The 17,150-nt window shown below is 42.3% G+C and overlaps 1 protein-coding gene across 1 annotated transcript in view; it reads right to left on the bottom strand.

Annotated features, from left to right (window-relative positions):
• Positions 1 to 642: 642 nt before the first annotated feature.
• The window catches only part of rassf4a (Ras association domain family member 4a), an 83,023-nt gene continuing 66,515 nt past the window's right edge, over positions 643 to 17,150 (bottom strand). The window contains exons 4-11 of the mRNA XM_029669971.2: positions 13,498 to 13,613; positions 13,340 to 13,422; positions 9,194 to 9,357; positions 8,586 to 8,687; positions 8,436 to 8,487; positions 8,211 to 8,332; positions 6,063 to 6,160; positions 643 to 1,564 (exon numbers count right to left, since the gene is read on the bottom strand). Of these exons, the coding sequence (XP_029525831.1) occupies positions 1,501 to 1,564; positions 6,063 to 6,160; positions 8,211 to 8,332; positions 8,436 to 8,487; positions 8,586 to 8,687; positions 9,194 to 9,357; positions 13,340 to 13,422; positions 13,498 to 13,613 (801 nt within the window). The 3' untranslated portion in view covers positions 643 to 1,500. The remainder of the gene's footprint in view (positions 1,565 to 6,062; positions 6,161 to 8,210; positions 8,333 to 8,435; positions 8,488 to 8,585; positions 8,688 to 9,193; positions 9,358 to 13,339; positions 13,423 to 13,497; positions 13,614 to 17,150) is intronic.

Below are 17,150 nucleotides of genomic sequence, written 5' to 3'. Positions count from 1 at the left end.
ATCGCGCAGTCATCAATAATTAAATGGTTGATTTCTGATTACTCTACTTTCCCCAAAACACTGAATATGGTGACTATGTGGATACTTCTATACACTATATTCTATTATATTCTTCAAATACAACGTTAATTTGGCACCAGACCACACTACTGTTTAATACTAAATGCAGTTAAATTGCATAATAACAATATGGAGCGTAATAATACATTACTGTCATTTTCAGTGAAGTGCTTTTTCACCAGATCCGCTATAACAGGGGGGCCCTGTGAAATCTGCAACAGAATGATATCTCACAAGATAAGGATGGTTGAACAAAGGTGCTGGTCATCTACACTGGAGTTAACCCTGCAGCTTCCTCGAGCTGCCGCTGCTAAATATGACAACACTTTTTTATTTTCTGTCTTTCACACGTGTCTCCCTTGTGTGATGAACCATCGAAAAGGGAATCCAAATGGTCATATTTTTTCAACTGTATATAATTGCAAACTAAAACTCTCCTGTCTTTTTTTACATACAGTGAAATGCTTTGTGTTTGTGTGTGTGGTAATATTTATTATCCCCACACCCCGGCTGTATAACCCTGATGGGCTAGCCAATACTTTCTCTCTAACACACACACACAGAGGTTGGCAGGAGTCCAAGTCCTATTAGAGTTACAGTATTTATTAGAACAGAATGGAACAAAACCTCTAACCTCTCTGATGAGACATACATCCTGTAAACAGTCTGTTCTGATTCAACTACTGTAACAGAATAAAGGACTGGCGTGACCAACTCTCTCACACACACACACACAGGTGGAGAAGGTCACTCACTCTCAGAACAATACTAACTCTGCTTTAACTCTACCCCTTTCTGTGGGAGAACAATGAGGTGTGTGTGTGTGTGTTTTATCTGTGTGGTAAAATACAGTATGGGCCTTACAGGTCTGCTAACCCTGCAGAAACCTGTAGCATAGTTATGTGAACACAAGTTTAGGTCAGGGTTTCCAACTCTGGTGCTGGAGACATGCAGAGCTGGGGAAAAAAAGCCTGCACGCCCTGTAGCTCTCTTATAATCTGTTACAGTGGCTAAATTAGAAATTGGCCTTGACAGAAATGTTGCCTTTCGAGGAAAGCTCAGTTTTAGAAGACCTTGACCTCTAAGACACACAGGAATCAGTATTTTACCAACGATAGTAAACAACAAGATCAATGGAAAGTATTCAATCATAGACAATACAGTAGCAAAAAAGTGACAAATTCTATGAATACAGTTAATTTGCGAAGTGACAAACATTGATGCAAGATGTGGCAGTATTGCATTCTTATTGCTGTTTACATTACATTCACTACGGTAGAAAGCTTTCAACATGTCTGTAGTTTTCATTACTAGAAAAAGCTATACATGCTATGGTTCAACTGTAGTTGTACATGAAGAAAGGTCTCAGTGCTCAAACAATCCGCTTGACTTCCTCTCACTGTAACAGTGTAATGGTCCTGTGAACACACACACACACACTCAGACAGTAGTGTCAGTGATGCCCTCCAGCTGCTGTAGAATCATGGACTTCAGTGCGCTGTACCTATGGACACACACACACGGTATGGTGGTGAATGGTAGTGGCCTTATTACACTTTGACAAAAACTGATTTCATGTTTATATTCTCCTAAAGGCATCTACAAATAAAAGCTTATTGGTTGCGTACAGAGTTTAGCAGATGTTATAGCGGCGAAATGCATGTGTTACTAGTTCCTGTGTTACAGTTCAGTAAACATTTTTAAAAAGTACACAAATAATATTCAAGAAATAACAAATGTCAGGACAAATCCAGTTGAAAACCCAAATAACACTGTACCAGTTATCCAAAATGCAATCTATGCGAATATACACCAAAACTACCTACTAAGATTGATATGTACAGCAGTATAAATATTACAGTGAGAATGTCAAGAATCCAGTATATAAATACACGGTGTGTATAAACAGTGTAACACAAATGCAATTATATACAGTGGTAGAATATTAGTATGAGCTATGTGAAGAATCCAGTATATTAATAAGAATCCGGTATAGAATCCAGTATATAAATATGGGACCCTGAGTGGCACAGCGGTTAAAGGCACTGCATCTCAGTGCTCGTGGCGTCACTACAGACACCCTGGTTCAATTCCAGGCTGTATCACAACAGGCCGTGATTGGGAGTCCCATAGGGCGACAGACACAATTGGCCCAGCGTCACCTGGATTTGGCCGGTGTAGGCCGCCATTGTAAATAAGAATTTGTTCTTAACTGACTTGCTTAGTTAAAAAAATAAAGGTTCAATAAATGTTTATAATAATAATACATATGCAGTGTGTATAAACAAACAAAAATGCAATTATGTACAGTAGTGAAATATATTCAAATAATGTCTCATACATGGTACAGCAGCATTGGCTGTTTGTGTATTGGCGTAAGCGTGTGTGTCTTCGGAGACTGCATGTGTAGGTGTCTGTGTGTGTTTTGTGTAAGTGAGTCTATCTTTGTCTCATACTACTTACTACTCGCACTAACTACAGGATGGCTGTTCAGCAGTCTGATGGCCGGACTCTCTCCCTCTTTGGCTCTCTTTACCACACCTGCTGTCTGAACCTCTGAATGCTCGGCTATGAAAAGCCAGCTGACATTTACTCCGGAGGTGCTGACCTGTTGCACCCTCAACAACCACTCTGATTATTAGTTGACCATGTTCGTCATCTATGAATGTTTGAACATCTTTTTTAAATGTTTTATTGTATTTCTTTATTTCACCTTCATTTAACCAGGTAGGCCAGTTGAGAGCAAGTTCTCATTTACAACTGCGACCTGGCCAAGATAATTTAAGATTTATTTTTTCAAAGCAGTGCGACAAAAACGACACAGAGTTACACATGGGATAAACAAACTTAGTCAATAACACAATAGAAAAATCTGTATACAGTGTGTGCAAATGAAGTAAGGAGGTAAGGCAATAAATAGTAATTACAATTTATCAATTTACACTGGAGTGATATGTATATGCGCAGATGAGGATGTGAAAGTAGAAATACTTGTGTGCAAAAGAGCAGAAAAACAAAAACAAATATGGGGATAAGGTAGGTAGTTGGTTGGGTGGGCTATTTACAGATGGGCTGTGTACAGCTGCATCGATCGGTAAACTTCTCTGACAGCTGATGCTTAAAGTTAGCGAGGGAGATATAAGTCAGCAACTTCAGTCACATTAGTGACTGTTTGCAATATGTTCCAGTCATTGGCAGCAGAGAACTGGAAGGAAAGGCAGCCAAAGAGGTGTTGGCTTTGGGGATGACCAGTGAAATATACCTGCTGTAGTGCGTGCTACGGGTGGGTGCTATGGTGACCAGTGAGCTGAGATAAGGCGGAGCTCTACCTAGCAAAGACTTATAGATGACCTGGAGCCAGTGGGTTTAGCGACGAATATGTAGCGAGGACCAGCCAACGAGAGGGTAGAGGTCACAGTGGTGGGTAGAATATGGCCTCCAATTTGATGAGTAGAGTGTTGGAGGCTATTTTGTAAATGACATCGCTGAAGTCAAGTATCAGTAGGATAGTCAGTTTTACGAGGGTAAGTTTGGCAGCATGAGTGAAGGAGGCTGTGTTGTGAAATAGGAAGCCAATTCTAGATTTAACTTTGGATTGGAGATGCTTAATGTGAGTCTGGAAGGAGAGTTTACAGTCTCACCAGTCACCAAGGTATTTATAGTTGTCCACATATTCTAAGTCCGAACCGTCCAGAGTAGTCATACTAGTCGGGCAGGCAGGTGCGGGCAGCGATCGGTTGAAGAGCATGCATTTCCTTTTACTTGCATTTAAGAGCAGTTGGAGGCCAGGGAAGGAGTGTTGTATTATGCTTGTTTGGAGGTTTGTTAACACAGTGTGCAAAGAAGGGCTAGATGTATACAGAATGGTGTCGTCTGTGTAGAGGTGGATCATAGAATCACCAGCAGCAAGAGCGACATCATTGATATATACAGAGAAAAGAGTCGTCCCGAGAATTTAACCCTGTGGCACCCCCATAGAGACTGCCAGAGGTCCGGACAACAGGCTCTCCGATTTGACACACTGAACTAACTATCTGTGAAGTAGTTAATGAACCAGGCGAGGCAGTCATTAGAGAAACCAAGGCTGTTGAGTCTGCCAATAAGAATACAGTGATTGACAGAGTCGAAAGCCTTGGCCAGGTCGATGAAGACGGCTCCACAGTACTGTCTTTTATCGATGGCGGTTATGATATTGTTTAGGACCTTGAGCGTGGCTGAGCTGCACCCATGACCAGCTCGGAAACCAGATTGCATAGCGGAGAAGGTATGGTGGGATTCGAAATGGTTGGTGATCTGTTTGTTAACTTGACTTTTGAAGATGTTAGAAAGGCAGGGCAAACTGTAACAGTTTGGGTCTAGACTGTCTCCCCCTTTGAAGAGGGGGGTGACCGCGGCCGCTTTCCAATCTTTAGGAATCTCAGACGATACGAAAGAGAGGTTAAACAGACTAGTAATAGGGGTTGCAACAATGGCAGCAGATCATTTTAGGAAGAGAGGGTCCAGATTGTCTTGCCCAGCTGATTTGTAGGGATCCAGATTTTGCAGCTCTTTCAGAACATCAGCTGTCTGGATTTGGGTGAAGGAGATGCCGGTGGGGCTTGGGCCAGTTGCTGTGGGGTGTGCAGAACTGTTGGCCGGGGTTGGGGTAGCCAGGTGGCAAGCATGGCCAGCCGTAGAGAAATGCTAATTGAAATATTGTGGATTTATCAGTGGTGACAGTGTTTCCTAGTCTCGGTGCAGTGAGCAGCTGGACTTTACAGTTTCCCTAAACTTTTTGGAATTAGTGCTGAAGGGGATGCACATTTCTGTTTAAAAAAGCTAGCCTTTGCTTTCCTGACTGTGTGTATTCGTTCCTGACTTTCTGTTAGTGCAGTTCGCCATAAGGTGTTTTTTTGCTGGTCAAGGGCAGTCAAGTCTGGAATGAAGGGCTATATCTGTTCTTAGTTCTAAATTTTTTGAAAGGGGCATGCTTATTTAAATTGATGAGGAAAGCACTTTTAAAGAACAACCAGGCATCCTTCCAGGTCGATTAGAAAGGCCTGCCCGCAGAAGTGTCTTGAAGAACGATCTAGCCTTAATGGCTATGTACTCTTATAATCTCCACCGGCACAGTGAGAAGAGGACTGGCCACCCCTCAGAGCCGGGTTCCTCTCTATGTTTCTTCCTATGTTCCAACCTTTCAAGGGAGTTTTTCCTAGCTTGCTCTTTGGGGTTTTAAGCTGGGTTTCTGTATAAGCACTTTGTGACATCTGCTGATTTAAAAAGGGCTTTATAAATAAATTGTATTGATTGGCTTTATAAATACATTTGATTGACTGAAGCTACAGACAGGATTACATAAGCATTTAAGTAATTTAGCAGATGCTCTTATCCAAAGCCACCTACATTAGTGAGTGGAGACATTTTTCATACTGGTCTCCCTCGGGAAACGAACCCACAACCCTGCATTGCAAGTGCCATGCCCTACAAACTGAACCACAGATATGGTGTGTGTGTGTGTGTGTGTGTGTGTGTGTGTGTGTGTGTGTTTTGTAGTTTATATCCTCCTTAAGGTGTCCTGTCAACACAGAGTAATGTTGTTCAGTAGGACATTACATTTTGTTGGTGGGTGAAAGTCATTCTATTCAGCACAATGTTTACAGAAATAACACACTAAAAGACAAACCATAGACAGACCATAGAAACAATATACAGCAGTACAATAATGACAAGATGAACATTCAACTCTTACAAGACATCTTCCTCTCACCAAACTAACTGTATCAATGGCACAGCACATTATCCAAGGCAAGTTCTGAATACTGCAGCTAGCCATTGTGTCACGTTCTGCAAAGTTTACTTCCTTTGAGTGAAAGTTCAAACATAAATTGTGTTGTACAGTACTTTTTGCACAGCTCAGAATTGTTTTGCGAGAGGAAATGTTGCTCAAGAACACTAAAAACACGTAAAAACCACCCAAACCCTTCAGTAAATTTGTTTGTTGTGAAGAGCGACATACTTACTTTCTGGTCAGTTTAGAAATCTCTCTCTCCTCTTCCTCTTTCAGTTTCTCTACAAAGCTATCCAGGACTGGCATCTCAAAATTAATGTACTGAGCCACCTGGGGAGAAACAGAAGTATTGTCATATAACACCTGCAATATTTTCTCATAACATAAAGTAGGCCTATCATTTATTTTTTACACGTGAGTAGAAGAAGCCAAAACGAGAGTAGAATGGTTGGACTCTTGCATACTATGTACTTGCAAATAAACATTTATCAAATATGTTTATATGATGACAGATCTGTCAGATATAGAGTTAAAATGTATTACATTTTGAGTTCGCATCCCAAAATTACACTTTATATAAACTAAGCAGGACCCTGTCTTTCAAAGATAATTAATAAAAATCCAAATAACTTCACAGATTTTCATTGTAAAGGGTTGAAACACTGTTTCCCATGCTTGTTCAATGACCCATAAATTAATGAACATGCACCTGTGGAACGGTCGTTAAGACACTAACAGCTTACAGACAGTAGGCAATTAAGGTCACAGTTATGAAAACTTAGGACACTCTAAAGAGGCCTTTCTCTGAAAAACTCTGAGAAACACCAAAATAAATTGCAATGTCCGTACTGTGAGACGCCTAAGACAGCGCTACTGGGAGACGGGACGGACAGCTGATCGCCCTCGCAGTGGCAGACCACATGTAACAACAGCTGCACAGGATCGGTACATCCGAACATCACACCTGAGGGACAGGTACAGGATGGTAACAACAACTGCCCGAGTTACACCGGGAATGCACAATCACTCCATCAGTGCTCAGACTGTCCGTAATAGGCTGAGAGAGGCTGGAAGAATCGTCGAAAGAATGAGCGTTACACCGAGGCCTGTACTCTGGAGCGGGATCGATTTGAAGGTGGAGGGTCCGTCATGGTCTGGGGCAATGTGTCACAGCATCATCGGACTGAGCGTGTTGTCATTGCAGGCAATCTCAAAGCTGTGCGATACAGGGAAGACATCCTCCTCTCTCATGTGGTACCCTTCCTGCAGGCTCATCCTGAAATGACCCTCAAGCATGACAATGCCACCAGCCATACTGCTCGTTCTGTGCGTGATTTCCTGCAAGACAGGAATGTCAGTGTTCCGCCATGGCCAGCGAAGAGCCCGGATCTCAATCTCATTTAGCACATCTGGGACCTGTTGGATCGGAGGGTGAGGGCTAAGGCCATTCCCCCCATAGAAATGTCAGGGTTGCAGGTGCCTTGGTGGAAGAGTGGGGTAACATCTCACAGCAAGAACTGTGAGATGTTAAAAATCTTGTGCAGTCCATGAGGAGGAGATGCACTGTAGTACTTAATGCAGCTGGTGGCCACACCAGATACTGACTACTACTTTTGAATTTGACCCCCCCCTTTGTTCAGGGACACATTAGTGACTGTTAGTCACATGTCTGTGGAACTTGTTCAGTTTTTGTCTCAGTTTTTGAATCTTGTTATGTTCATACAAATATTTACACGTTACGTTTGCTGAAAATAAATGCAGTTGACAGTGAGAAGACGCTTCTTTTTTTGCTGAGTTTACATCACAGAAGACTGAAATATAACAAAACCGCTTGACATAGAAACACCGGAGTTTCTGAAATAATAACAACAGACTTTCTGGTTTTTGAAATAAGGTTGATTAATTATCAAATTATGAAAAATATGAATAACATTCCACCTATGAGGCCACTAGGGCATTTGATTGCAGGAAAGAGCTACTACATGTTTACTTGCAAGTCCACACAGTGCACCAGAGTCCCATTAAGCTGAAGATAAATACAACGCACCCACATAACTATGATGACACAGCTGTATTGGAAAAACAACAATAAAAGTATTTCAATTTGAGCCTAACATTACGCTGAACAGAAGGATATATTCACTGTCAACAATAATGTAGCAGCTGCAATTACAGTCTGCAATTAAACAGCCACTGCCCCAATTGTTAATACAGTCCTAACAGGGAAGTCTATCATCAGCATTCCATTAGATCAAATACCACTGATTATGTCACTGGGATATCGCTATGGGTCTGTATTTGGAGGGCCACCACAACATGGAGGACCAACCTCTTAGAATACACATACAGTATGAAAGAGAGAGAGAGAGTGCAGGCTCACGTCATGTGTGACCTCCTCCCCAAGATCCGTCTCCATAATAAAGATTTTGGAGATCTTCTCACAGGGTCCATGAAGCACACGGTACACCAGAGGATACGCACTGTCCTTCAATGGGGTTCTTTCTGCAACACACACACACACACACACACATAAATATACTATTCCATACATACCCAAGCATAAACACACACACACGGCACAAAGGAACGAGATGTGGTCACTTACCACCAGACTCATGGACCATGTAGAGAACAAACTCATCTGATTTATTCTCCACCTGGAGACACAGAGAGTCAGAAACATGACAATCACATCTGAGAAACTAGTGTGTGTGTATTGTGTGAGTGTGTGCTAAAATGTGTGTGTATAACTCACTCTGAACTTTTGTAGCAGCAGGTTGAGGACCTGTAGTGTTGTCATGGAGCTGTTGACTCGGACGTTAGTGACCGACCCGAACGCTGGAGTAAATACTGATGTCTGGCGAGAACACATGCACGAGTGCGCACACACACACGCGCACACGCACACACACACACGCACACGCACACGCGCACACGCACACGCACACGCACACACACACACACACACACACACAAATATATACAGTGAAAAGGGCAGTGGGCCCAAAACGGATCTTTGAGGAACAATATAATTTACATTTACATTTCAGTAATTTAGCAGCCTCTTATCCAGAGAGAAGTGTGTGCAGTTAGTGCATTCACCTAAAGGCAACTAGGTGAGACCTCCACGTATCACAGTCATAGTAAGTAAAAAAAAAAAATGCATAAATAAAGCAGATATCAGTAAAGTCAGTGCTATAGTAAGAAAAGACAAGTGCGAGTGTTCGTGGGATTAATCAAGATACTTTTTGAAGAGGTAGGTTTTCAGATATTTTCTGAAAAAGGGCATATAAAACTTTGGAGTCACCAGTAAGCACAGCTATGTGTGTGTGTGTGTGTGTACATACTGTATGCATGTGTTACCTTGTGGTTATAGAAGTGTCCATTGATGGAGAATCTGTGTGAGCGTAAGTGCTGCAGGTCGGAGTGTGAGTGTGTCTTTGACCTTCTGGTGACCCCCATGAAGGAGGCATCACTCCTGGTTCGCAGCAGCTGGGGGACCTCCTCATCATCCTCCTCCAGACTACCTGAGGGAGAGAACAAAGAATTAGAACTTCCTCTTCCTTCTGCTCCTCCTCCTTACCCTCATCACCCCCCCCCCATACTACAACTCAAAAGTAATGCTTATACAGTGTGTGTACAGGCCATAATACTTTTAGTGTATTTATAGATACAGTGCCTTGCGAAAGTATTCGGCCCCCTTGAACTTTGCGACCTTTTGCCACATTTCAGGCTTCAAACATAAAGATATAAAACTGTATTTTTTGTGAAGAATCAACAACAAGTGGGACACAATGATGAAGTGGAACGACATTTATTGGATATTTCAAACTTTTTTAACAACTCAAAAACTGAAAAATTGGACGTGCAAAATTATTCAGCCCCTTTACTTCCAGTGCAGCAAACTCTCTCCAGAAGTTCAGTGAGGATCCACCTGTGTGTAATCAAGTCTCCGTATAAATGCACCTGCACTGTGATAGTCTCAGAGGTCCGTTAAAAGCTCAGAGAGCATCATGAAGAACAAGGAACACACCAGGCAGGTCCGAGATACTGTTGTGAAGAAGTTTAAAGCCGCATTTGGATACAAAAAGATTTCCCAAGCTTTAAACATCCCAAGGAGCACTGTGCAAGCGATAATATTGAAATGGAAGGAGTATCAGACCACTGCAAATCTACCAAGACCTGGCCGTCCCTCTAAACTTTCAGCTCATACAAGGAGAAGACTGATCAGAGATGCAGCCAAGAGGCCCATGATCACTCTGGATGAACTGCAGAGATCTACAGCTGAGGTGGGAGACTCTGTCCATAGGACAACAATCAGTCGTATATTGCACAAATCTGGCCTTTATGGAAGAGTGGCAAGAAGAAAGCCATTTCTTAAAGATATCCATAAAAAGTGTTGTTTAAAGTTTGCCACAAGCCACCTGGGAGACACACCAAACATGTGGAAGAAGGTGCTCTGGTCAGATGAAACCAAAATTGAACTTTTTGGCAACAATGCAAAACGTTATGTTTGGCGTAAAAGCAACACAGCGCATCACCCTGAACACACCATCCCCACTGTCAAACATGGTGGTGGCAGCATCATGGTTTGGGCCTGCTTTTCTTCAGCAGGGACAGGGAAGATGGTTAAAATTGATGGGAAGATGGATGGAGCCAAATACAAGACCATTCTGGAAGAAAACCTGATGGAGTCTGCAAAAGACCTGAGACTGGGACGGAGATTTGTCTTCCAACAAGACAATGATCGAAACATAAAGCAAAATCTACAATGGAATGGTTCAAAAATAAAACATATCCAGGTGTTAGAATGGCCAAGTCAAAGTCCAGACCTGAATGTGCAGGTGTGCAAAACTGATAGAGACATACCCCAAGCAACTTACAGCTGTAATCGCAGCAAAAGGTGGCGCTACAAAGTATTAACTTAAGGGGGCAGAATAATTTTGCACGCCCAATTTTTCAGTTTTTGATTTGTTAAAAAAGTTTGAAATATCCAATAAATGTCGTTCCACTTCATGATTGTGTCCCACTTGTTGTTGATTCTTCACAAAAAAATACAGTTTTATATCTTTATGTTTGAAGCCTGAAATGTGGCAAAAGGTCGCAAAGTTCAAGGGGGCCGAATACTTTTGCAAGGCACTGTATGTACAGGACCTTCGGAAAGTATTCCGACCCCTTGACTATTTCCAAATTGTTACGTTACAGCCTTATTCTAAACTTGATAAATAAATGTTTTTACCACAACAATCTACACACAATACCCTATAATGACAAAGCAAAACAGGTTTTTAGAAATGTTTGCAACATTTTTTTTTTTAAATAACAGAAATACCGTATTTACATAAGTATTCAGACCCTTTGCTATGAGACTCCAAATTAAGATCAGGTGCTGCCTATTTACCTATACAGTATAAAGTCTCACAGTTGACAGCCCATGTCCGAGCAAAACCCAAGCCATGAGGTTGAAGGAATTGTCCGTAGAGCTCTGGGACAGATCTGGGCAAGGGTAACAAAACATTTCTGCAGGTCCCCAAGAACACAGTGGACGCCATCATTCTTAAATGGAAGAAGTTTGGAACCACCACGACTCTTCCTAGACCTGGTCGCCCGTCCAAACTGAGCAATTTGGGGAGAAGGGCCTTGGTTATGGAGGTGACCAAGAACCCAATGGTCACTCTGACAGAGCTCTAGAGTTCCTCTGTGGAGATGGGAGAAACTTTCAGAAGGACAATCATCTCTGCAGCCCTCCACCAATCATGCCTTGTGGTCAGACGGAAGCCACTCCTCAGTAAAAGGCACATGCCAGCACACTTGGAGTTTGCCAAAAGCCACCTATGACTCTCAGACCATGAAAAACAATATTCTCTGGTCTGATGAAACCAAGATTAAACTCTTTTGCCTGAATGCCAAGCGTCACGTCTGAAAGAAACCTGGCACAATCCCTACGGTGAAGCATGGTGGTGGCGGCATCATGCTTTGGGGATGTTTTTCAGCGGTAGGGACTGGGAGACTAGTCAGGATCGAGGGAAAGATGAACGGAGCAAAGTACAGAGAGATCCTTGAGGAAAAGCTGCTCCAGATCTCTCAGGATCCCAGACTGGGGTGAAGGTTCACCTTCCAACAGGACAACGACACTAAGCACACAACCAAAACAATGCAGCAGTGGCTTCAGGACAAGTGTTCAACCTTCCAAAGTTCTCCCATGTCACACGCACCTCCGCACATTCCACTGGCTTCCAGTCAAAGCTCGCATCCCCTACAAGACCATGATACTTGCCTATGGTGCGGCAAGAGGAGCTGTCCCTCCCTACCATCAGGCTATGCTCAAAACCTACACCCCAACCCGATCACTCTGTTCTGCCACCTCTGGTCTCTTGGCCCTCCCACCCCAGCGGGGCGTCAGCTCCCGCTCCGCTCTGCCCAGTCCAAGCTCTTTTCTGTCCGGGCACCCAAATGGTGGAACCAGCTTCCCCCTGAAGCTAGGACACCAGAGTCCCTGCCCATCTTCTGAAAACAACTGAAACCCTACCTCTTCAAAGAGTATCTTAAATAATCCCACAGCAACCCCCCCATACCCCCTTCTCACACTGACCTCCCCACCCACCCCACACAAAAAAAGACTCACTGTTGACTTATTGTAGTTGTTGTTGCTCTGACTGCTGATAACTACTTATGGAGGACAAACGTACTTATGACCGTGATATGTGGTTGTCTAACTTAGCTACATTACGTGAACAAAAGTATGTGGACACCTGCTAGTCGAACATCTCATTCCAAAATCATGGGCATTAATATGGAGTTGGTCCTTCTTTGTTGCTATAACAGCCTCCACTTTTCTGGGAAGGCTTTCCACTAGATGTTGGAACATTGCTGCGGGGACTTGCTTCCATTCAGCCACAAGAGCACCAGCAAGGCCGGGAACTGATGTTGGGCAATTAGGCCTGGCTCGCAGACAGTGTTCCAATTCATCCCAAAGGTGTTCCATGGGGTTGAGGTCAGGGTTCTGTGCAGGCCAGTCATGTTCTTCAACACTGATCTCAACAAACCATTTCTGTATGGACCTCACTTTGTTTATGGGGGCATTGTCATGCTGAAACAGGAAAGGGCCTTCTCCAAACTGTTGCCACAAAGTTGGAAGCACAGAAGCGTCTAGAATGTAATTGTATGCTGTAGCATTGAGATTTCCCATCACTGGAAATAAGGCGCCTAGCCCGAACCATGAAAAACAGCCCCAGACCATTATTCGTCCTCCACCAAACTTTACAGTTGGCACTATGCATTTGGGCAGGTAGCATTCTCCTGGCATCCGCCAAACCCAGATTCGTTCGTCGGACTGCCAGATGGTGATGAGTGATTCATCACTCCAGAGCGGAATCCACACATTTGAAGCTGTGTCCACATACTTTTGTATAAAGTGTATCTTAAGATGAATGCACTAACTGTAAGTCGCTCTGAATAAGAGCATCTGCTAAATTACTAAAATGTAAATGTCTGTGTGTGTGTACTTACTGGTCAAGGCAGGGTCAGTAGTTCTGTCGAGTATGTTGTTGTTAGATTCTGTCTGCTTTTGAAGAACCTGGGTTCTCTCATTCCTACAAACACAAATTATTGACATAACTGATTGGCACTCACATAGGCTTAGTGCATTTGTGTGTGTGTGTGTGTACCTGTTGACTCCTCCATAGTGGAGTCTCTCGTTGTCGTCGTGCATCTGCAGTCTGATTGGTCGCCGCAGACCCCAGTAGATATTCAACAACCCCTCGACGACCAGTGCTTGCTCCTCCTACACACACACACACACACACACACACGGTGTGTCTGTATAAAACGTGCTGCCTTATGCTCTACTCATTCTCTCACTCAATCACACACGGTCGTGTGGCCGGTCACACACTTGCTCTTCGGACCAGCTACAGGTCTGTCAGTCTCAGAGAAAATTCACCATAGAAAATTCCATAGATCCTACTATCCATGTGGGTTTTCCAACATACGTAGATGTTGGAATATAGAATGGTAATGGTAGTGGTAAGGAAAAAGACACACGTGAGTCCTCGCGACTCATTGATACTATCATTCCTCTAATTTAGTAATTGTCTTACAAACACAACACACAGATCTCTAACCCTCCTGTCTCTCCTCTGTAATATGAAGCATAGATGGCTGCTTCTGGCCCTACCTCCCCACCATCACTGAGACCTTGGAGGTCCCGGCCCACCAAGCACAGTAATTCTCTCAGTCTCCATCCCAGTGCATCATTACTTTAAGACATGAAGGTCAGTCAACATGGACATTTTCAAGAACTTTGAAAGTTTCTTCAATTGCAGTTTCAAAAACCATCAAGCGCTATGATGAAACTGGCTCTCATGAGGACCGTGTCATGACTTTCCCTCTTGAGTGAGGATCATAGCTGCCAGATCAGCTCCCCCCCTCTCTCCCACCAGAGTTTTATGACTTAACTGCCAGGTAGTTTAATACCTTGCAGGAACTCTCTCCCACTCTGCAGAAATGGAAGTTGAAAATCCCTTTGTTACAACAGAGAGATTTTGGAGTACAGTAACATCCAAGACTGGATAAGGAAACAATATTTCTGTTATCTAAACATTTGGAATGGTTTGTGGCTATTTAAAAAATAATCATGTCCAACATTTGTTTTGTGATATCATGAAAGACATTGTAATGTAAACATTGTAACTTTAAGAGCTTTCACAATATATGTCAGAGTTATATCTAAATGTTGTAAAACTTATATGATTAAATATGAAACTATTTGTGAGAAGATAAAATGTGATTTTAGTATAAACCTGGGCATAGTCAAGTAAAAAAAAACTCGTGACGAAATTCACATCAGACCAAGTAGGATGACGGTAAACCTGACGTCACGAATGGTTAGACAACAGAGACCATAAAAACGTGGAGTGGTGGCTGCACGTTGAAATGGTAGGAATTTAAAGCGGTGGCTACGCGGCTGAGAAATGGTTTACAGGTTTACAGGTTTAAGTAGACAATAGACATGAACTTCACATTTCATGTTTGCATATTTAATGCATCAAGATCTATATATAATATATTTTAGGAATGTCACGGCCGTCGAAAGAGGTGGACCAAAGCGCGGCATTGTGAGCGTACATTTTCCTTTTCATTTAAAATGTCACCAACAAACAAAGAACCAACCATGAAGCGTACAGTGCTATAGTGCCACTAACAAAAATAACTACCCACACTGAAAGGAGGGAAAAAAAAGGGCTACCTAAGTATGATTCCCAATCAGAGACAACGATAGACAGCTGTCCCTGATTGAGAACCATACCCGGCCAAAACATAGAAATAAAGAAACATAGAAAACAAAACATAGAATGCCCACCCAAATCACACCCTGACCAAACCAAAATAGAGACATAAAAAGGCTCTCTCAGGTCAGGGCATGACAATACTAAAGATTCCAAACTGAGAGCAAGAAAAATCTAAATGTGATACAAGTGCCTGATTTGGGCTGGAACACACCGGTACTGAGTACTGGCACCTTAAATTATCTACTGCTTGATTATCGGCAGATAAAAAATATTCGCACAGTACTGGCACCCAAAACGAGTGCCGGCACCCATTTCAGTCCACTTCAACCACTGTCTGAAATAAATTTTACTTCTGAGATTCTGTTCTCTGGGCCGCTGATAAATAATGCTGAGCGACTAGTGCTTTTTGAGGCCTGTTCGCTGTCAGTTTGATTGAACGAAATTTAGACCGTTATCAACTTCAGTGAAAAACAACAACATTAAATACACTTTGCGTTATGTGGGTTGAATGCTGTAACAACACAGAATAACACAATAAAGTCCCATGATTGTAGTAACTGCCCATTATACTCCTTATCACTTATTAACCATATTTTATTGAAGTAAAGAAATGTGAATAAATTATGTGAGTTGTTGTATATTTAATTTGTTTTATTTGATGACTATTATTTCATTCCAAGTCATCATCTCATCTCTATAGAACTGCTGCCTATGCTGTCTGACAAAATCACTATTTTGTAGTTCTTCAAAGTAAATAATGCATACTTTTATGAACGCTAAATACCAACTATCAATCACTTAGATTGTGTATTTTCAGGTAGAGATACCTCGGGAAGCAACCGCTGCTTTCTATATCACCTCACGATAGCGCATTCTTCTCTGTTCCATAGCAGTAATAAAAGAAACACATACAGGTAAAGTAGATGCGCAACGGATTATGCTCATTGTAGTTAATTACCACGTTTTATGAGCTAAACTATGTCGAATATTAGCCTGTTAGAAACTACAACTTCCTATAACATCGCACAGTTCAGGCTTGATCCGATTTATCTCTAGAGAAACTGTGCGATGTGCGCATTGAACTCACAGAAGAAAAAATAACAAAATGGAAATCATATGATTGAACTGAAGTTGGTAAAATAGTTGTTTAAAAACAGAAAAATTACAGAAATTTCAGTTAAATGTCTAAGCACTATTGATAAGTCATCCTGACAGAGTAGCCAGTGAATCTGAGTAGCTCTCTCCCCCTCTGGTGGTGGTCTATGGAAACTGCAATAACGTAGGGGACGACAATCGGATAAAACGCAATCTGTAATTTCGATTAAGATATTAATGAGCGAGCTAGGACCGACGTAGTCAATATAACTATTTGTTTAGCACTTTTGAAATCGACGACAGAATTCAGAACATGGGCCATTCTTACAGTGTTCTCCCTGTACACCAAGTCAGGACCGTAGGATAAATAAAGGGGGCATTTAAGCAGACAATGAAAGCTCTTAAAATATTTGATGATTACATTTCTCTAAGGTTATAGGTTATAGGCTGCATGTGCACCACCAAGTCAGAACAGTAAGCGAAATTGAGGGGTAAACAGACCAAATTATTAGGGTGATGCACATGGGCTACTAACATCTTACTACACAACATACATTTAGTATTACTTTCTTAGCTACAGTATACATATCTCCCTGGGATATTACATAATTTATGCAGCAGTATAGAATACATTTTTGGACTCTATCTTGTTGTGCTGTGCTCACTTGAACAGGAAGGTGGCACGGCGGTCCTTCGTGGGGCAAATTCAAAGTCTGGAATTCTCTGGATTTATGGTGCTTTTAAAACAACTGAGAACTCTGAAAAAAAACGTCATTGGTCATTGGTCTTCAGGTCGTAGCTCTAAAAAGAGGCCAGATTTACAATTCCGAGTTGGATTATCGTTCAAAACGTATTTTCCCATTCGGAGCTTGTTTATTTCCGACTATCCCGTTTACCTTGAACTCACTGAAGTCAAGTTTTCACGAGCGGGCACA

The sequence above is a fragment of the Oncorhynchus nerka genome, linkage group LG10 (genome assembly GCF_034236695.1).
Source record: "Oncorhynchus nerka isolate Pitt River linkage group LG10, Oner_Uvic_2.0, whole genome shotgun sequence".
NCBI classification, from domain to species: Eukaryota; Metazoa; Chordata; class Actinopteri; order Salmoniformes; family Salmonidae; genus Oncorhynchus; species Oncorhynchus nerka.
This window is presented reverse-complemented; position numbering and strand designations above follow the sequence as displayed.